Source organism: Meleagris gallopavo, chromosome 14 (genome assembly GCF_905368555.1).
Source record: "Meleagris gallopavo chromosome 14, MGAL_WU_HG_1.1, whole genome shotgun sequence".
In the NCBI taxonomy this organism is placed as follows: Eukaryota; Metazoa; Chordata; class Aves; order Galliformes; family Phasianidae; genus Meleagris; species Meleagris gallopavo.
The window spans coordinates 9,789,719-9,811,585 of NC_139417.1; the positions used below are offsets into that span (position 1 = coordinate 9,789,719).

General features: G+C 49.4%; 1 protein-coding gene across 1 annotated transcript in view; it reads left to right on the plus strand.

The window, feature by feature from the left end:
• The window catches only part of PLXNA1 (plexin A1), an 88,332-nt gene extending 66,714 nt beyond the window's left edge, over positions 1–21,618 (plus strand). Inside the window, 10 exon segments of the mRNA XM_019620119.3 lie at positions 1,644–1,710; positions 5,314–5,460; positions 6,034–6,193; positions 6,772–6,875; positions 7,329–7,425; positions 7,874–8,064; positions 8,925–9,094; positions 10,728–10,940; positions 13,917–14,067; positions 17,597–21,618. Of these exon segments, the coding sequence (XP_019475664.2) occupies positions 1,644–1,710; positions 5,314–5,460; positions 6,034–6,193; positions 6,772–6,875; positions 7,329–7,425; positions 7,874–8,064; positions 8,925–9,094; positions 10,728–10,940; positions 13,917–14,067; positions 17,597–17,692 (1,396 nt within the window). The 3' untranslated portion in view covers positions 17,693–21,618.
• The last annotated feature ends 249 nt before the right edge of the window (positions 21,619–21,867 follow it).

Genomic DNA, 21,867 nt, shown 5'->3' on the forward strand with positions numbered 1-21,867 from the left:
ATGCCTAAGCTCTTCCCATCTTACTGTCCCTCCACAGCAAAGGCTTCACCAAGGCAGGTGGAGCTGTGGGAGGCTTAGGACAGGGATGAGATTCCCTATTAGTCCCCAGCTTGTTTCCAGGTAAAATTTAACCAGACTTCTCTCTTCCTGCAGCCATGGCATTTGAGGCTGTGCTTCCTTCCTCCATCCTTTTGATTAGCTGTGCTGTTGGGTGAGAGAATGTACTTACCGCCCAGAGCAACCGGATTACCATTGATCTTACTGGGGAGAGCTGTTATTTATTTATTTTGTTATTGGATAATCTCCCATTGCTGTGGCATCTGGCCCTGTTGTAGATAAAGACAAGCATCTGCTTGGAGCTCAGGCTGTGGCACTGGAGATGGATGTTTGGGGCATTCAATGGAGAAGCTGGGCTGGGGCTGAGGAGGATGTCTACTGGTAACATGAGCCCATCCTTTCCTTAGCTTTCTCCCTACATCTCTTTCCTTATCTCTTTTTTCTCCTCTTAATGGATTAATCTTTGCTGATGGGCTCAGGAAAGCTTTCCTCCTGCAGCCTGAGGTATTACCATCCCCTAATGCCTTAAGGAGGGCTCTGCTGTGCCACTGAATGCAAAAAGGGATAAACCCCATTAACACCAGAGAAAGGCTTGGAGGGGACAGTACAACCCCAAGTCAGTGTGAATAAACTCCAGGAAAGTGGATTTTCTACCCCAGCCATCTGGCCATGGAGAGTGGCTTCTGTCCCATCTGCCCTGCATGGCATTGCCTTTGGGCAGCAGGATCACTTCTGAGCACTCTTGAGATTCAGGTTCCTTTTGGTTTTTGTTTCCTGAACCAACCTGTGTCCATTTCCTTGGTGTAACAGGAATGCAGATCTGTCTGGGAGGTTATTAGTATTGCTTGTGTTTTCGGGAGCATCTGCGTTTACAAGTGGCTGATCTGATGATTAATGGGCGAATAAGCTGAGAAGTATAACCGGAGGGTTTCAGGAGGCTGGCTGGCATTTTTACCCGAAAGGGAGTAAAAGTGACTTTAAAAGCAATGGACGTGTTAATTTGAATTTTAAGCTCGTTGCAGCTAAGCCAGCCTGTGGTGCGTTGAGAGGCACGTTTACTGTGAGCTGTGTGGTGGTGATGGGCCAAAGGGATGGGTTGAAAGGGACCTTAAAGACCATCTGGTTCAGTGCTTTGGGTCACACTCTAACTGGGGAGCTTGAGGGAGGTTTGGTGATATTTGACCTAGCTTATGGGTCTCATATAGTCCACTCTCTGCAGAGGGAGCTGCCAGGTTCCAATAGGACATGACAGAAGAAGCATATTTCATTTAAGTAGAAAGTAACAGGGAGAAGTAGAATGCTGGTCGTCCCCTGGGTGAGACTCCTCATGAGATGAGGTCGTTTGTGTCTCTCTCTACTTCTCCAAGTATGCTGGAGACCTATTTGCTTCTGCCCCCAGCAGGCTCAGCCTTGCAGGTGGGCAGGCATGTCACTAGGGCTTTTGCTGTCTGCCCTGCTGTCTTTGCCTTTCCAGATGTGACCTTTTAAAGCCAAAAATAAGTTAGCCACCGTCCAGGTGGCAGTGGGTAGGATCAGAGACTTTCAGTGTCCTCTCCTGATCACTTTGCTCTCTGCCTTCCCTACAGAACAGAGTCAGTCGCAGAGAAGATGCTGACAAATTGGTTCACGTTTCTGCTGTACAAGTTTCTGAAGGTGAGTTTGGGAGGGATTGCTGACCCTCTGTGAGGACAGAGGTGGGTTCCTACCTCACTGGGCTGGGCAGTGTGTCACCTAGAGCCTGGGCTGATGTGTTTCTTCAGTCTGCAGTTCCCTCCTGGAGTGCTGATTGCTTCCCAGACCTTGGTTTCCTTCCCACATTTCTGAGATGTGATTACTGATTCTGGCTTCCCTTTTGGGGAAATAGCTGAGATTGAGAAATGAAATGCAGGCAGGGATTGCTTAATGCATTCTGTTTTGAGATCTTCATAAAAAAACAATGCCCGGAGAAAGGATAAATCTGTAGGAATCCAGATGAGTCTTGAATCCCTTCCCAGTGATCCCCATTCTTCCCTCCTGTCTCGGCTCAGGAGGATGAAGCCCCAGGAGCTGGTCCCATTTAGACACGCTTGTGCTCAGAGGATATTTCTGCCAATTTGCTCTCGTTTTCCTTCATCTATCTTTTGAAACCAAGGCTTCTCCCAGGGGGCTTGTTTCTCCCAGGCATCTCCACTTTTGCTGTCGCTTCCCCTCTAAAAGTTGCCCCTAGGTCTCACTGGGGACAGCAACTCCCCGTTGTGCCATCTCACGTGTATACAAGGACAGATGCTGCTGAGCACCTTGCCCACATTGGCAAACACTGTGTCCTGGTGGTGCTTTGGGCTGAGGCTAACGATCCTGCTGTTGGTTTGTCAATCACCGAGGTTGTTTCTTGGGATCCTGTCTGGCTCAGTGAGGCTGGGTGGCATGCAGCCGTTTTTGTGGGATTTCATCCCTCATTAAGATAAAGGGAGTTTGAACCATTTCCAGCCAAGAGATGAGAGTGAGCAGGAGTCTGTGCAGAACTCAAGTGATCGTCAACGAGAGGTGATTTATAATATCACTTACGTGCACTTGGCTTTTTGCCTCTGTCGAGGGGTAGCCTGTATCTATAAAAATCTAGCTGTAGCGTGTGGCAGAGATTGCTTTCCAGGGGTGGGAGAGGAGAAAAGCAGTGCCATTCACAGGGATATTGCAGACTTCCCCGACCTCCTCACGCTGCTGCTTTGCTCTGTGGTGCTTCCCCTGCCTGTTCCATGTTAGGAAGGTGTGGGTAGGACCTTGCAGCCTCCTCCTAAAGAGGGGAGGCAAAGGAGAGGGTCAGATCCCCCCCATTTTTGGTGGTCAAATGGGATTGCTATGGATGAGCTTGAAGTGAATGTGGTTATTCTGCAGTCCAAAGCAGAGCATGCATCCTTCCAACACCCAAGGTGATATCTGGGGATGCTGCTGATTTCACAAGCATGATGTGATGCCCTCGTCCTGTCCTTGGCTGGCTGGAGCCCTGTGGTTACGTCACAGGAATGTGGTCACCTCCTTCAGAAGCTACTTTGGATGGGTTCTTTTGCCACTGCTGGACATGGAGATGGGGGGTCAAGACAGTGCCTATTTCTGAAGCCCTTGGCTAAGCCATGGCACTGGCAGAAGAAATCACCTCTGGTCTCTTTGTGGTTGCAGCAGGAGAAAGAAGTCTGCTCTAGGTGCACTATTACAGGAGGAATATGCACAGAGGGCTCAGGTAAACCCACCGGTTTACCCAAATCATCTCCTTGGGGAAGTGGTGGAAGTTTCAGTGCTTGGGTCAGTCAGAATGGATTGGAATAGGCTTGCCCCTACTATGCTACCTCTAATGAAGGGGACCCACGGGCCCTTTTCTGCCTGTCTCCCGGCAGTGAAGATCACAGGTGGCATCAAAAGCAGGGAGAACCCGTGGAGTAGATGGAGAGGTATCACAGCAGACAGTTTGCCAGCAGGAAAACATATGCCTTGCACCAAACCGCAGTAATTGTGCATGTAAATGAGGCAGGCGGATGTGTGCCCAGCTGCCAGAGCTGCGCTCAGCAAACCTGCCTGGAGCAGGCTGGGCATTTGGCATGGCACTGGGCTGGGACAGGGGATGCGGACAGGGACAGGACAGCCTCCTGCTGCCCAGGGCTGAGGGTGGAGGCAGTGTTTGGAACCCTTGCTGGGACCCTGCAGTAGCATTTATCAGATTCCTAATGAGACACCCCGGTAAAATGGAGAGCGATAATTCGAGACAAACAGTGAAAAATGCACGATATTAGGTGCCTGATGAGCTACATCTAGTTGATACGGCAGTTTGAGCGTTAGCTGGCTTGCCTCAGCCTGCACCCAACACTCTGGATGTACCATTCACAGGAGCTTGCTTGGCCTGCAGAGGTTATCCCCCAGCTCCTCCTTGTTCTGACCTCCAGACACAGCTGGGAGGTAGTGGTCGCCCATCACCATGTGGGCTGGCCTGTCCCCATTCCATGGGTCCCCTCCTGGCCCAGAAAGCCTGCATGGTGCTGGAGAAGTAACCTGCCCATCACCAGAATCCCCTCCATCCCTCTGGGGAATCCATACGACCAGGATCTAACCTATGGATCCCCAAAGAGGTTTATTCCTCATCAGTCAGGCCGGTGTGTGAGCAGCGGAGGAGGTGATCCCTGGACTCAGCCATTTATTTTCCATCCACGCTGCATTCCTCGGACTGGAAGACTCGCAAGTAGTTTTTATAAGCAATGAAAAGAAGCAATTTCTTGTCTTTCTTCCTTGGCTAGTGGACTTGTTGTGAGTGCTGGGGGCTCACGGCTTTGGGGCAGCCTGGCGAGGTGGCTGTTAGCATGTGGCATAGCACCCACCTCGGGTCTCTCACTTCTCCAGGCTGACTTAATGAAGCCAAGTTAGCAAATGAAACATAATTTCAAAGACAGGCGTGTTGTCGGAAGGTCTGGGGATGATGTATGCCTGTTCCTGCTCGTTAGCAGCTGTCTCTTTAATTACCGCAGATGCTAACGAGATGCTAACAGCATATGGTGACAGGGAGAGCAGCCGCACTTTGCACCAAAGTACAATTTATTTGTGAGGCGGCCGGGAGGGAGGGGTGAGGGCTGGTGGGGTAAAATCTGTTGAGATTTCTCCCAGTCCTCCCTGCTGCCATCCTGCCCCATTTTCCCATTCAGGAATAATGTCTGTATCTGAAAGGATATGCTGGGATGCAGTGCATTGGAGCAGTTTGAGCCTTTCGTGGTAAAGGGGTGTCCACTTTCAGCTGCTCTTCTCCAGCTCATGTCTTCAGGCAGGTTGGTCCACTGCTGTCCATGGCTCTGGCCTCTGCAGGTCCTGAATTGCTGCAGTTTTAACATCCAGCTTCCTTGGATGAAGCATCTGGTTCCTCTCCCTTCCTCCCACCTGGGAGATAGACACTAATGTGGCTAGTAGCTAGTGCTGTCTCTGACTGTGGGGGTTTGACAGTAGGGACATATAGGTGGCAAATGGCTTAGCTGCAGGAAATGCTCTCCCAGTCCATTTCATCAAGTTGGAGACCTCCGGCAAGTTTTTAAGGAGAATAAATTGCTGCAGGGTATAAATTGCCTCCATGTGCCGCGCTTCCTTGCAGCCTTGGGGAAGGGTTGGAGGTGCTTTATAAAGTCACAAGTGAGGCTTGATGCTGCAAAGCCACAACAGGCTTCTGTCATTGTAGTTCTGAAAGGCAGGGTTGGTGCCTGACACATTCTCACTCCTTTCTCTTCCTCCCCTTCATCCTCTGTTCCATAGGAATGTGCTGGGGAGCCACTCTTCATGCTGTACTGTGCCATCAAGCAGCAGATGGAGAAGGGACCCATTGATGCCATCACAGGAGAGGCTCGCTACTCCCTCAGTGAAGACAAGCTTATCCGGCAGCAGATTGACTACAAAATGCTGGTTAGTGCAAGTGGGAGCCTCACTCGTACTAGTTCTTGCCATGATCCCTAGGCCAGCTATTTAACAAGGTTTTGGAGACACCCATAGGGCTTTGCAGAGAGTGTTTTTTCTCTTACTACTCTTTCCAGTATCTGTGAGAATGAAAGTTACAGCCTGGGGATTACCATGAAAGATGGAGAACTACTACTTCTCCCATATGAGCTGTCTGTTTCGTCCAGCTGTGTGTTGAGTCCTTCCTCTGGCTGAGGCTGTAGCTGGTTCTTCACCACCTCCTCTCCACCTGTGTGGAGATGGGAGTAAAATGTGCTTGGACAGCGCTGAAGCTTTGCAGTCTTTTTTGAATTTGGTGTGGTTTGCTGGCCCAGGATTCCTTCACAGATATCACATTGCCTATCTGCAAATTGCTGGAGTTTTGGGGTTGGAAGGGGAGAGGTGGGAAAAAAAAGGAAGCAGGAATATGCCACGAGGCTGTACCTTCAGGCTTGGGATTGAGCAAGTGTAACTGTAGACAGCTACAGCCCCATGCCTTTGGATCTGCCATCCTCACACTCAGTTCTTTCTGCCCCTTTGCAGACCCTCAACTGTGTGAACCCTGAGAATGAGAATGCGCCAGAGATTCCTGTAAAGGTGCTGAACTGTGACACCATCACACAGGTGAAAGAGAAGCTGCTGGATGCTGTCTACAAAGGAGTGCCCTATTCCCAGCGTCCCAAAGCTGGAGACATGGACCTTGGTAAGAGAGGGGCCAAGCACTCTCCTTGAAACAGCCAAAGGCTGAAAGGCCAAGAAACATTCAAGGCAAGCAAATGTGAATCTCCTTTAGGACAGAGGACCTGTCAGGACAGGAGTGTTTTTGCTTGTACAGTCCACTTTGGCTAAGATTGCTGTGCTGGTGGAACTGCCTCTGCATGGGACCCTCTGGGGTGTGAATGTGAGTCCTGCCAATGGAGAGGAGAGCTCTTCATGCTCTGGTTTGGTTTGGGTTTGGTTTGGGTTGCAGGCATGAGGCTGAGGGACAAGAAGGGCAGAAATTGTTGGGAACGGTGTTATTAGTGACGTTGTTATAGGAGGAGCAGGAGAATGGAGAGGAGAGGAGTGAAATAAATGGTTGCCAGGGCCAAACTGATGCTGCTTTTTGTTGAATACTTAGAAACAGCTTTTGCCCAACACCATGTTGACAGTCATCAGTCTGTAGGTTTGAAGGTGATGGCAGGGCTCTTTCGTTTATCCCAGACCTTGCTCCTCTGCTCTGCTTGGCTTTGTCCTCCAAGCTGCCTGCTAACCATGAGCCCTTCTCCCTCACTGGGACAGAGTGGCGGCAGGGCAGGATGGCCCGGATCATACTGCAGGATGAAGATGTCACCACAAAGATTGACAATGACTGGAAGAGGCTAAACACCCTGGCCCACTACCAGGTAATGCTGTCCATTGGTGGAGAGCACTGAGCAGTCACTAGCTGCTGAGAGCTTGAATTTCTCTTCTCCCTCCTTATTTTGGTCAGGGCCTGGGTTTGGCTCTCCAGACCTTGCTGCTCATGTGGGGATGCGACCAGGGGTCTGTGGTCACTTCTCTACAGTCTCTGTGTTATTGATCCTTCTGTTCAAGGAAGCACTAAATGGAACATCTTCAGGACTCTTAGAGAGCACTCTGTGCTCTGACATTGCTTTGTTGTTTTCAGCTCCAAGCTTTTGATGCATTTCCATTGTGCTCTGTGGCCCTGATCTGTTGTAGAGGTAGATGTGGTCCCCTGTCCCTGGGGCAGGGTGTAGTGTAGCTTCATCCCTCTGGGGCTGACTTCTTCCTGCTGTGGGATTGTTCTTTGTCTGCGTATCCCAATGTCACAGCTTACATGTGCCATCTGCCTGCAGGTGACGGATGGCTCCTCAGTAGCCCTGGTGCCCAAGCAGAACTCAGCGTACAACATCTCCAACTCCTCAACCTTCACCAAGTCCCTCAGCAGATATGGTGAGTGCACAGGGGGATCCAGACCTTGCTCTCTGCTTTATTGGCAGGGAAAACGGCTGGATTTGCAGACTGAGGCACAGGGCCTGCTGGATCAAGGTCCTCTAAATGCTTGATTCTCCTGTACTGTGCTATACTGGTATCTGAGAGAGAGCTATACCGGTGTCACACAGAACCGTCTCTGCAACGTGTTGGAGAGAAGAGAATGGAAGAAAGACAAGTCAGATGGCTGCAACTGAAGGGTCTCCTCCCTTTTATTCCCCTGAAATCTAATTAAGGTAGTCACAGAGGCACAAAGCACTTAAATAAGCCTAGCTGAGGGCTCCATCAAACATGCTGGCAACTGTGCTTTGTAACACATGCTGAGGTCAGAGCAGAGGATGGGGATGGAGAGCTGGTAGAGAGGTGGAGGTCAGTAAGGTACGAGTTTCCCTCTGTTTGGTGCTTGCAGAGAGCATGCTGCGGACAGCCAGCAGCCCCGACAGCCTGCGCTCACGCACCCCCATGATCACCCCAGACCTGGAGAGTGGCACCAAGCTTTGGCACCTGGTAAAAAACCACGACCACATGGACCAGCGGGAGGGCGACCGGGGCAGCAAGATGGTCTCTGAGATCTACCTGACCCGCTTGTTAGCCACCAAGGTATGGCAAGGGACACACAGCTACCACATGGTTTTTGTGATCTGGATGGAGAGGGATAAGGATTTGGGTTGTCCAGAGGTGTTACTGTTTTTTTATTAGACTGCTGCTTCAGTACTGGAACTATTTTCCTGATCTTTGGATCTGAGCTTGTGATGTTTTTGTGTGTCACAGCCCTCAGTGAGTGTCCCTTGAGTGAACTTTCCTACTTGCTTTTTACACCCTGTGGCACTTTTATTGTTCCCCATATCACTGAGCAACTGCTGGACTGCAAAGCAGAGGTGCACTGGAGGAGGCACCTCATCCCATTGGTTTGGCTTTTGGGGTAAAGCTGCAAAATCAGTGCTGTAGGATGGATAATTACCCAGGGTGTGTGGCATACAGCACATGTCACAGTAGGGATTCTCTTTCCTCAGCCTGCATAAAACAAGGTGAGTACTGTTTGTCTGAGATCTCTAGGGAGGGCCAGGGGCTGTACTGAAGATAATGGCTCAAAATAGCAGAGATTGGGGTCAGCCTTCTCTCTTGTGATGTGACTCCCTGCAATGTAGTAATTAAGGTTTGTTCAGTGATATTTGTGATCAAGTCTTGGGTACCTTAATGGAACCCAACCCTCCCCCCCCACACGCACAGTTTTTGTTCTATATGGTGTTTTTATGCTTTTGACATGCCAAACAATGCAGTGAAGGAAAAACCTGCTTGCTGTCATGTTGATTTAAACCACCAAAAACCAGTATGTTTACACAGACGGTACTGTGCTTTTGTTCCAGGTTGTGGGAATAGGAGTGAAATTAGTTTAAAGGCCCATCTTTGTGCTGCTGCTGGGCGCTGCTGAATGGCCCTTCTCTCCTTCTCCTCCTCAGGGCACTCTGCAGAAATTTGTGGATGATCTGTTTGAGACTATCTTCAGCACAGCACATCGTGGGAGCGCACTGCCCCTCGCCATCAAATACATGTTTGATTTCCTGGATGAGCAAGCTGATAAGCACCAGATCAACGACTACGATGTCAGGCACACCTGGAAGAGTAACTGGTAATGGAGAGGGGCAGTGGAGCAGGGGCTAGCAATGTCACAGCTAATGATACCTCCTACCCTTCCCACAGGGAGCAGAAATATGCCTCAGGTTGTTCCTGAAAATGTTCCAGCACAAGAGAGGCCCGTATCTCTGTGTTTTGGGCGTGGGTATATCTTTCACATGCCTTCCTGCGGTAGAAAAAATCCCAGGAATGCAGTGCTCACGCTGCCCTTGAATCCCTGCTGCCACAGCACCACGTTTCCCCTTATGGCTGGAGCTGGCTGAGGACAAACACGATCCTGTTCCCATCTCACCTTGGGTGAGCACAGCACGGCCTTCTCTGTCCTCTGGGCTCCTCCAGAGGTGCCAACCTGCATTCTCGTCTTAGCTGTCCTGGAGGTGTTTGCCACACGCCCTCCTGTCACTCAGCTGAGTGTGCCCTAACAGAGTTAGTGTAAAGCCGTGTACGCATCCTCCGTAACCTCGCCTGCAGAGCCAACCCATCAGCTCTGCTAATCGCTCTCTGAAAAGTGGGGAGGAGCTGCTTATGAGACCTCAGTGAGCGCTGTGCTGGGGCCAGGGCTCGAGCATACGGCTGCTCCTTTTCTGCAGCCTCCCCTCTACATTCTGCGTTTCAGCTGCCTCACTGATTTCATCTCTCTGATCTTGCCGTTGCTGGAGACGGGTACGTACGTTCCCGTGCCTGGCATTTGTTAAATGGCAGCCAAATTGCTTTTGTATAGTTCAGTAACTGTTGGCAATTAGCAGGGCAGGAAAAGAAACATTTTTAAATGGAGATGTGAGAGTGCGGAAGTGCTTGGAACTGATTTATAACTCTGCTTTCTATATTAAAAGAAGGAGTGAAACGCAAGGGAGGAAAAAAAGGCCCGCTCTGCAGGGGCTGGGCATGCAGGCTTCTGCATACTAATGCCTGTGCTTATCTCTGGGCGCTAATTCAATGTGTGGAGCTAATTTCTTGAGGCCATTCCCTTCACAAATGAAATATGTACATGCACCCGGTACCCTCATTAAGAAAGTCCTGGGGAATGAAGTGTGTTTTGTCTAAGATAAAAGCATTCGCTGGGTGTTGGTGCTGAGGAGTGACAGATCGGAGAGGCATTCTAATGGAGGGAGACCCTGAAAGGCTCCTGGGAGAGGAGAGGGGCAAGAGAGTGGGAAATGGAGTGATGGAGAGTGGCATGTGTGTAAGTATGCAGCAAACATCCAGTCCCAGTGCCTCCGCCGCTGAGAAATGCGTCTCTGGCATCTGAGACTGCCTAAATCGTTCTCTCATCTTAATTGTGCTAATGAGCCTCTGGAGGAATCCAGCAACCCCCTCCTGCAGCATGAGAGATGTGTGAAATGCCACCAAGTGTCTTAGGATCATTGATACGGGAGGAGGGAACCGTGCCTGGTGACCCATAGGCTCAGCGAGGGCTATTCCGTGTGAGTAGACCCGTGAAGAAGCAGCAGCTCTTTGCTGCCCTGCTTTGTCTTTGGAGACGTTGACAGTGCTGAGGGATTTCTTCATGGGCAGCTGTGGCCATGTTGGGGTGGGCAGAAGACATGGTATTGCACTGAGGCAAAGGCAAATGGGTGTTTGCTCAAGGCTCGTTTCATGTGCTGACTCCTGTTTCTTCCTTCCTTCAGTCTACCTCTGCGTTTTTGGGTGAATGTGATTAAGAACCCCCAGTTTGTGTTCGACATTCACAAGAACAGTATTACTGATGCCTGCCTATCCGTGGTGGCTCAGACATTCATGGACTCCTGCTCAACTTCTGAGCACAAATTAGGAAAAGACTCTCCCTCCAACAAACTACTGTATGCCAAGGACATCCCCAACTACAAGAGCTGGGTAGAAAGGTGAGTAGACTCAGCAGCATCTCCTTGCTTCCCTTGGAGGACTTACAGTGCACTTACATAGGTGTGGAGGTTTCACACTGAGGGTTTGGTTGTTGAGGACACTCTGAAGAGACACTGTGCTAACGCTGGTGGGAGGTAATCCTCCTCTGGGAGACGCTGCTTTCTTGTGATTGTCTCCAGGAGTGAGTTTGCAATGACTGCTTGACAGAGCTGTTTTTGTCTTGCTTAAAGGATGCTAAAAGCAACCTCCACTTTTGGCTTGTCTGATGTTTTCTGTTGTAAAAACTTGGTCAGTGCTAAGAAATTGCTAACATCTCTCTTGATTGCTTTTGAAGAGCAGTAAGAAGTAAGCCATGGACTAGAGAAGTGCCTTTTTTGTAACATGACAATACATGCAGGTTTTGCTGAAATGGTTGAAAATTGCCGTTTCCCGTCTCTCATCCCTCTGCACATCTTGCCTGGGATCGTGATGAGAGCTCATGCTCCAAGGCAGTGCTTGGGCAAGGAGCAGCTCCCTTGCTGCTTCTGACACCCTTCAGTCGTGTTAGCTGATGTTAACCTTCTGAATTAATGCTGTGTTAAGTATTCAGAGTTTGAATGTTACTGATTGCAAATCGATGCTGTTGGGCATAAAACTTTGTTTAGCTGTATCTTTTTGGGAGAGAAACCTGGGAGATGTCCTACAGAACCCTCCAAATAGAGTTACTGTTAGAATATTGCTGGATTGCACAATGGGATTTTAGAAAGCTTAAAAAGTACCACATTTCAGGTTTCTGAAGCAACCTTCCCCTTCTGATAAGCTGTGCTAAAGATCATACTCTGTACTTTGCTGAGGACCCTTTCCATTTTTGGTGTCTGGATTGGGTACTGAATGAACCAGATGTAAGATGCCCAGGCAATAATAAGCCTTGTATTTTCTAGTTTGTAAGCATGAGATTTTGTAGCTTATGTTGCCCTTGGTTGTTTGCTAGTAGTCAGTTACGTATTTATGTCACACCGTTGGCATGCCTGGTGCTTTGCAGGCAGGTGCAAAGACAAGGTTCTTCCCTCGAGGAAGAGACAGTGTGGATCAGAAGAAAAGATGTCCCTGAAATATGCTGGCTAAGATGAGAGATGAGCTGTGTTGTAATAGGAGAGAGTTCTTTGCAGAGGGCTAGAGGGGACTTTGGAGAGGGGTCCCTTAGGAACATCACAAACTTTGCTGCCTTTAAGCGTAAGGTGAATTTCTCTGACCTTGCCATCTCTGTGACAAAAATACTCGGCATTGTATTATACTCAGCCTGCAGAGAAAAGGTATAAAACCATTCCAGAGAGAAACATTGGTCTAGACGTGCTTCATCCCCAGGGAGAAGTTGGGAGATGTAACCAATGACAAATGTTCCTGCCACCGCTTACTGCAGAGCAGGAGGGTGCTGGGCTGTGCTGCTTGGGAGCATCGGGTGCAGTCCCAGAGGCAGTGAGTGGGGTGTCTGCTGTCGGGTTTTGCTGCAAAATCTGGCATTTCTGGCTTTTGGCAGTTATCACTGTCACGCTTTGCAGAGGCAGGATTGGAGTAGTGCAGGGGTGGCTGAATGGGACACATTCCCTCTAGCAGCTCTGTCTGCCACCTGGATTCAGGCATGCTAAAAAAAAAAACAAAAAAAAACAACAAAGGGTTTCCTGCCAGTCTGAGGCAGAAATAGCATATTAAAGGACTTAGGGGATGGGAAGCTCTGGAAGAGACTGCTGCCAGGGTCATGGTTGGAGTTTTGGTCCATGCAAGCCATACATGCTTGTACTGACAAGTACTATTTCCTGTCATCCTTTGTGTCATGATAAAACTCAGAACTGCTTTGTTTTACCTGGACGTGTAAGAGTTGCCCAAGTATTTTATCACTAGCTGAGCTGGGCGCCGTGGGATGGAGTGAATCCTTGGCTTCATCTCCTCGAGTGGTCTTGCTGCCATCTGCTCCTATCCAAATGCTCCAGCTGTGTCCTACCTCAGCATTCAGCTAATGATGCTAATCACCGTAGCAGAAACTTTACTGAGCTGTTTGAGGAGTCATGAGGAGTAAAGCAAACCTGGGAGGGAGTTGTGCTCTGTGTTTCCAGGTGCTGGGAGCAGGCAGGGCTCGTTTGATGTGGATTGGGTTTCTTTCTGGATGGAGGCCCACGGACCTATCCAGTGTAGTTTCCTAAAAGACCTCAGTCTGTTGCTTGAATTTGCACCTGTGCAGCTAAGTCTGGGTCACAAAATACCTTCTGGTTTTGTTGAAGCAAAATATTCTGTTTTTGCACCACGATTGTGGATGGTACAAGCAGTGTACCATCAGGCTTTCCTGTTATTTCCTGAGCGTGTCAGTGGTGCAAATGTGGGGTGGGACACTGAAATTTAAGGTGTCCGAGGAGAAGAAAGGTAGTGTCTTACTGGTAGCAATCATAAGAGAATGCAGCTGTGCAGAGAAGAGCAGATGTGTAACTGCAAGAGCTTGATCATGGAATGACTTAGGTTGGAAGGGACCTTATCTAGTTCCAATGATGTGAAGTTACCTTGAGTGCCATCTTTGGCTATAGAAACATTCTGAACTTAGAACAGTAACAAACTCTTGTGTGTTGCACCATGGATTCTGCCAGGTGGGTTTCAGTCCAAAATGGGACGGGAAAGAGAAAAAGTGTTATTTATGAGATTGGAAAGTCCCTGATCCTGGCTCCCTGGCATGATGAGCTGGGCTGGGCTCAGCCAGTGCTCTATGTCTTGATGCTGCTCCTCTGGCAGCATGTTGCTAATGATGCTCACCTTCTGCAAAGTGCTGTGAGACCTCTGGATGAGCAGCAGCATTACAGTGAGTGATGGTGGTGCGTCACCACTCTGAGGAAAGGTGCTCCTCATACTGCTTCTCCTAAGGTTCTCCATAAGCATCGCGGGGTGGGCTCATCCCTTTCACTCCCTCAATATTTCTGACTGGCTCTTCCATTTTTTCTGCCTCTCCTTTGCAGATATTATGCAGATATTGCTAAAATGCCAGCAATTAGTGACCAGGACATGAGCGCCTACCTGGCAGAGCAGTCACGGTTACACCTCAGCCAGTTCAACAGCATGAGTGCGCTGCACGAGATCTACTCCTACATCACCAAGTATAAGGACGAGGTAAGATGCGGCGATGGGACCTCAAACCCGGGCTGCAGGCTGTGTCTCATAGCCCTCAGTTTTGCATTATCCTTATTTGATGAGATGGGGGTGGGTGGTGCACAGAGCCGAGATTAAAGATGAGGCCATATGCGGAGCCAGGAGCTGATGGACAGTCCTGTCCCTGCTTTGTGGCCCTCCCTTTGCTGATAAGCAGGGCTTCATTCCTGTGTTTTCTGCTGGGAACAATGTGGAAAACACCTATTTTTCTCTTACTGTACATACACTTGGTATGAGGGCATAGCAGAGCTTTGGAGTTGGCAGCACTGTTGCAGTGTGCCTACTCTTTGTGCCATGCCCAGCCCAGTGCCGCAGTGGTACTGGCACCACACTTACACTGGTGTCATCCAGCTCTGCTGCATGGGGATATGAGAGGATGTGGTGGCTTCTTCAGCACTTTCTTTGGGAGTATCAGTAAGAGTGGTCAAAAACCCGTGTTGTAATTTATACAAATTAACTTCACGAAGCACTGCTCAAATCTGCACCCCGCATCTTTTTATTAAAGCAATAAAGTATGTAACTACAGTAAAACACAGATCTGTACATATAGCACGATAATATCGCTTTTATTCTCCCAATAAAGCAGAGTGATGACTGCAGGAACAGTGGCTTATTTAGATGACAAAGCACTGGCACTTTTTGCACAGGGAGGTTGGGCCCCATCACTGTAGTAACAGAGCTGGCCTTCTGAGTCTAAGGACAGCAATGGGACCGTGGTGGCCTAAGTCCTTGTGGAGCTGAGTGCTTTGTAGGGAGGGAGAAAGAGGAGGCTGAGGAAGGTTTCCATTCCCCTTGGTTGCCTGTCTTGCTTACAAGAGTCAGAGGAAACCCTGGTGCTTGGGAAGGGGCCACGTGATGGTCACTGTAACAGTGCTGGTGGGACCCCTGTGCCATTCCCTAGCTGCAGTGGGATGACATGTCTAGGGGGTCTGTACTTCCGTGTGATGGGCTGGCCATGGAGGATCTTAGGATGTTTTGCAGCTTTTACAGCAGCTCTGTGGTTACCATGAGGGTGGCAGAGGAGCAGTTCAGAGGATCCAAATCAGTCAGCACCCCTCGGTGACCATCAGGTGCTTGCTTCCTCCAGGGTAAAAGTCCCCAGCCCTTAAACAAAACTTGGGTGAGAGCAAGGAAGGGGCCGTGTGGCACTGATGAGCTGCTCTTGGTGGGCACAGGTTCTCATCTTGTCAGATAGTTGCAGCCTGACATCTGTTGAGTGTCTTGCTCTCAAAGCATTGCAAGCATGTTCACAGCTCTCAGGAACTTCTTTTATTATTTGTAATGGAATTAATAAATCGCAGCTGTTCCCTTTGTTTGTTTTCATTCATTAAGCACAATTATATGCAGCTCGACTGCACCCTCTTTGATGCAAAATGGGAGAGAAAAATTTTTCCTGTTGTTCAGTGCAATAATAAGCTGTCATTGGCTGTGAATGAAGATCATAATTAATTTTCATGTGGATACTTGCATCTTGGTAATCACTGGTCCTGGCTCCTTACAGCAGGTGATAAACCTGTGTCTCAGCACTGATTTCCTTTTCATAGAATCATAGTATCATTTGAGTTGGAAGTTACCTGTAAAGATCATCTAGTCCAACTCTCTTTTATTGTAATAGTTTATATAAGGGTGGGATAAAAGAGGAGTGGGTAAGTGCAGGGGCAGGTTGTGCATTTTCTAACACCTCAGCATCGCACAATACACAGCTGGCTCAGTGGGAGAGGCAGAAGTAGTGGGAATAGATTCTTACCCAGCTTCTCAGGCCAACCTCCCTTTATTCCAGCTCAGCCACTGCTAAGACACATGGGGCTTTGGTTTCAGTGGGAGCGTGACTGTAGGTATTTCGTTTTGCCCGCAGCATGTAGCAGCACCCAGCTGCTCTGCACCTTGCAGCGGTGCCTCTAATTCCTCCAGGCACTGGTCATCCCTTCCAGCCCTAGTCCTGTCCCAGAACACCTCTCAGGGAGCACAGCCTGCCCATGCCAAGAGCTGCTGCATCTCCTCACAACTCTGCCAGCCCGCAGGCACTGCAGCAGTGCTTAATCAAAGGAAGCTGATTCCCTATTAAGAAGTTACCTGTAGGGCTCCTGATGGACTTTGCCTGCCTCCTAGTAAGTCTATTAATTATACAACAGTTTGTTTCCAATTATGCAGCCAATGAAATGGTTAATCAAGTCCCCTTTGACGGATGCCTTGATATTTAATTGCAAAAAAATTTGCTCTCTCAACTAGCTCACCCGAGGAGATGAGATTTCTGTTAGGTTTTTTTTTTTTTTTTTTTAAAGTCTGCTTTTCTGCTCTACTGGCACAGTGTTAGTGAGATGAGACCTGTGCCTGTGGAGGGGGCAAGTGCCCCTCAGCATTATGCTTCATTACTCCCTTCTGGCTGCTCTGAGCCCTTTCCACAAGCGCTCCCCAGACCTGCAGGCATGGAAGTGTTCTTATGGGACAAGGGGACTGTCAGACATCACCCTGTGATCGCTCATTCCCACAGGAGGTTGGTTAGAGGAAGGGAGTTTTGATGGAGGAAAGCTGTCTTCTTGATAGGATGAGAAGTGATGGCTGTAAGTTGCCCCAGGGGAGGTTCAGGTTGGATGCTAGGGAAAATTTCTTCTCAGAAAGAGTGGTGATGTAGTGGCACAGGCTGCACGGGGAGTGGTGGAGTCACCATCCCTAGAGGTGTTAAGAACTGTGGAGATGTGGCACTGAGGGATGTGGTCAGTGGACATGGTGGGTGTGGGGTTGACTGCTGGAGTGGTGACAATAGGTTTATGGTTGGACTCTTAAAACGTTGATGATGGGTTGTTAGCTGGACTTATCTTGTGGTCTTTTCCTACTGTAATGATTCTATGATTCTTGTGGTCCTGGTATGGCAAGCATGCCTCCTGCAAGGCATGGGGCAAGCTGTTGGTGATCAGTGGATGACTGGGTGGACGGGGTGAATCTGTGGGTCTTTTCCAACCTTGGTGATTCTATGATTCGATTCTATGATTCTGAGGACCCAGTGTCCATCCCATGTCCTAGGAGGGTTGTCAAGCTAACGGATAGTTGAGTGGGATTTTGTTCCTAGTGGCAACCACAGCCTTGTGCGTTTGGCACATTTTTTTGGCTTCATGGCTTGATCGTGGTCTCTGAAAAGCAGCCAGTGCTTCTGTTGGACTTGGTAGATTCTCTGGGGTCATGGATGTAGTTTGAAGCAGTTACTGCCTTTTGGATTTGCCCTGCATTTGACGCTAGATGTCCATTTTCTTCATTTCTACTCAATGGGTTGGCTTCTTGCTGGCTGCAGCTGCGCATCCCTGGTGTTACCACAGCCTGTAGGATGCTCTATCTGCTGGGTGACAGCTGGTGGCACAGTCCTGCACCTCTCCCCTTCTCTATTAGACAAGGGGAACCAACACATGATGCCTCTCATGGGACCCCATGGCTGCCTGGAGTTGGGATGTGCTGCAAGGCCTGATAGTCACTTTCTCTTCTCCCCTCTCTCCAACAGATTTTAGCCGCATTAGAGAAGGACGAGCAGGCCAGGAGACAGCGGCTGAGGAGTAAGCTGGAGCAGGCAATTGACACAATGGCCTTAAGCAGCTGAAGAGGCGGCTCGATGCCAGCTTCCCGAGCAGCGATGCGGCGGGAGGAGGCAGGCAGGACACTTCGGGGCTGGGGCTGGACGTGCCCGCGGGTGCCTCCGCACACTTCCCACAAATGAACAAGGAAAACCTCGCGTGCGAGCGGAAAACAAAATCCCGACGACAGCAGCAACATGGATAAACCCCTCTACGCACACCCCGATGCAACCGGGACACAGCAGAGACCTTGCAAAGGGGCCATGCGGGGCGGTGGAGGAGGGAGAGCCGCGTGCCCCATGGACCCGCTGGGACCCCCCGGGCCAGGCAGAGCCCCTGAGCCCACTGGAAAGGAGGGTTGGGACCGTGGGGCTTTTTAGGACGGCATTTGGATGTTGTTACTTTGGTGGAGGGAGGGGGGTGGGCTCCTGTTTGTACTGTACTTGACTTGCTCTCCCCTCCTTGCCTCCCGGCTGTCTGCCCCCTCTCCTCCTCCCTCTGTTTCTTTTTCTGTCTCTTTCCCCCCTTCTCTCTCTCTGGCCTTCTGCCACTAGTGTTAACTGCTATATTTGCACAATTTACACGAGACAAAATTTTTAATTTAAAGAAAAAAAAAAAAAAGTATAACAAAGAATGGGAGGGGAAAAAAAAAAAAAAGAGGATTCTAAATTTTGCAACTAACTCATGAAAAACGGTTTTAAAAAATAAGCTAAAGGACTGATGCTGGGGAGATTTGGTGGTGGGGGCAGCAGGGGTGGGCAGGAAAGGGAGAAATCCCTGAGCTTTGATATTTCTGAAAATACGTCCTGTGCCATGTTTTATTTGAATGTTGTTTAGTGCAAAAAAAAAAAAAAGAAAAAGAAAAAAAAAAGAAAAAAAGATCAAAACAACAAAAAAAGTGGGAGTTTTGTTAGCTGAGTAGATGCTCTTATTTAAATGCTGCTTGAGTGGTTCTGGAGGCTGTGAGTTGGCTGAGGGAAGTCAGAGAGGAGGGTCGGTATTCCTTCCCTGGGGGATGGCTGGGGGATGCGCTTAGGGTTCATCCTTGCAGAGGGGAGGATGGCAATGACAGGGGACCTGGAGTGCCAGACTGGTACTTTGGCTTTTACCCACTGCCTTCCTGCTGGCCACCCACAGCACCAGTCAGTTGGTTTCAGGTTCGGCTCCTTGGAGGGAGAAGGCAGGGACAGGACTGACATTATGACTGCATGATTAAAAACTTTTCTTTTTGCTGTTTTATTTTTTTTTTAAGGGGGGGTGGGAAGGGGCAGGATTCCTGCCATTTTATTGTGCTGACATAGGGATCCCAGGGTTGGATCATTACCTTTTCCCCCTTGCTTCGTGCTATGCTTGTGGCTGGAGCTGGGCACCAGCCCATGGAGGGACCGAACTGGGACTGTCCTCTGCTCCCCTGCCCCGGGCAGCCCAGGCTTGTGCAGGGATTCCCACTCCACATCTACCTTCCTCTTTCTCTCTTTTCCTTCTTTCTCCCCCTTTCTCTCTTTGCTGTCACCCCATCTCCCCTCCACTCCATCCGCCCTTCCTACGGGTTGTGCCTGCTGGCATTTCACGAGGAGACCCCCTTCCAAAAGTCAGATCTGCACGGTTTTCTACTTTCCTGAACAACAACAAAAAAAGGTGCCGAATGCTGCCCGGAGTTGCAGCAGGTGACCAAAACTTTCAAAAAACTGAGCAAATACATTTCCTTTTCTGTCCCAAGAGCTCCTGCTGCTCCCTGGGCTGAGCGGAGGGGATCGTGCTCTGCCAGAAGTGGTGACAGCAGAAGTCCAAGTGGACAGGAGCCCTCTGGTTTCTGCCCATTCCCATAAACTGCAAGTTAGGGGGGGGGAGAGGGAAAAATAATGAAGTTTTTAATTAAAAAAAAAAAAAAATAAAAGTGTGTATATATATATATGTGGTTACAATCTAATTCTCGTGCCCCAGTGGGGTGCTGTATAGTTAACTGAAGGAGAATCAAACCGATATAAATATGAAATAAATTTACACAGCCGGTTTAAAAAAAAAAAAAAAAAGGATACCAAATGGTCTGGAAGAAATTTCCAAGCATTTCTCACCATGCAGAACAATCGTTTCAAGCCTGCACATCTCTCATTATGTTGTGATTTTGTTTGGTTTGGTTTTGTTTTAATAAAGAGGGGAAGGAGAAGATACTAATTGAAAAAAAGAAAATGAGAACAAAAAAAAAACCAACTGCCACAACAACAGAAGTGTTCTAAAAAGAAGTAATAATCGTTTCCCAAACCTGGGAACCCCAAGCTGATATCTGAGAGCTGTGGGCTGTTGCATGACTGTGCTAGATTTTAGTCTGAGTTGATCTTTTTAAGAAACGGAAAAAAAACAAAAGCATAAAAAAACTGCAAGTGTTGAATCCTAGAGGTTTGTTTAGACCTTTTATCTATTTTATTTTATTTTTATTTGAAATTAATTTGTCACTTTCTTGTCCAGAAGAAAGAAAAAAAAAAAAAAAAGCAAACGACTTCAGTGGTTGACGTTTCCAGCGTGGTACTTGGAGAGCCTTAAAGGACAGCCGTGTGCCAGGAGCCTCGGTGGGGCAGAACCCTTGTGGGGGTCCCCAGATGGCACAGCTCAAGGGGCCAGCGTGGTGGGAGCTCCAGCAGTGCCACAGTTGGGTTTGGTGCAGGTGTGGTGTGAGGTCGGCCCGAGGTTCTGGCATCCCTGTGGCAGCCCCTTCGATCCTGTGGTCTCACTGCAGCAGTAAGAGCGTCTGAGGAATCTTTGGTGGCTTTTGGTGGAGTTGAGCACGTGGTATTTTGGTGATGGTTTGGAGATGGTGGTACTCTCGCTGTTGCTGGTTGGAGAGGATGGAGGTTTTTGTCTGAGCCTTCTGAAATTTTCTGGAAGTGCTGCTGAAAGCAGAAGCTCACCAGGCTGCTGCAGTGCTGCAGCGCATCCTTGGCTATGCTGAGTAGCCATGTTGGATGGCTCTCATGGCCCTGGTGGTCCTGGGGGGGTGGTCAGCAGGGGAGTCTGCAGAGGGCTGTGCTAGGCAGGGTTGTAGTGTCACAGCGTTGCTGGGCTCTCAGGGCTCCTCTTGGCTTCTTCTGCCTCCACTGCCAGGCTCTTCTCAACCTGGCCTGTGTTCCCCATCCCATGCAATGAGGAGAGTCCACAGTGCGGTCCTGGGGATGGGCTGATGTCTTCCTCCTGAGGGAGCTTTGGGGCTTTGCTCCACTCAAGGATCCCTCTGAGGTCCCCTCGCTGCTGGTCCCGAGTGCCTCCATGGCAGATGGTTGTGTGTGGGGGACGTGTTGCAGTGCAGCCTGCAGCCCCTGCTGCTCCTTGGTGCTACCTTTGCCTTTCGCCTGATGCCCAGTGTCCTTAATCCTGCAGGCAGCCTGTTACCCCTGCCTGGGGGAGAGGCTGGGAGGCATCACAGGATGTCCCATATCAGTGACACTACACGTGCCCCCACCTTGCGTTTTGGGGATGGAGCATGGAGGAGGCCGCACTCCACCAGCTGTCAGCAGGCCCTTGCCTACCCCTGCTGCCTTTTCAGTGGGAGGTTCCCAAAAACAGCCTGGCCTGGAAGTGCCCCCAGGCCCCTTATCCCCATCCTGTGCCTCAGGGTGGGGAGCAGGGGGTGACCCCCAGGCTCATCCTGCCCCAAAGCGCACAATGAGCTGTCCTTTAAGAAAGCGGGGGTGGGAACTAATGCAAAGCTGATGAAAGGCAGAGAGTTTAATAGTTTTAAAAAATTAAATGGGAGGAAAAAAAATAAATAAATGAGAATCCGGAGTCCTTGATTAACTTTCTGTGATGATTGTTTCAGACTTGAAGCAACAGGCTGGCTTGGCTGGCCGCACACCCTTTGATCGTGTAAATATCCTGCTATTTCCTATTTTAATGTTCTTCAGATTTAGTACTTGTAAATAAACACACGCATCAAGGAGAGATTAAACATTTTTGCTAATGCTGGTGTCTGGCCTGTGTTTGTGGGCAGTGGTTGTGGGCAGCGTGGGAGGGAGGAGCGCGGCCCAAAATGGCACCGGGATGTGTGGCCTGGTGAGCTGTCATGTGGAGACTTCTCTGCTGAATGGGCACCTTGTGGTGAATTCATTAGTTTTAACCCTTTTATTTCACTCGTCAAAGGATGGGAACGTGCCCTGGGGACCCTGGTTACTTCCAAATGGTGCTGTAGGGTGGGCAGGATCCTAATACA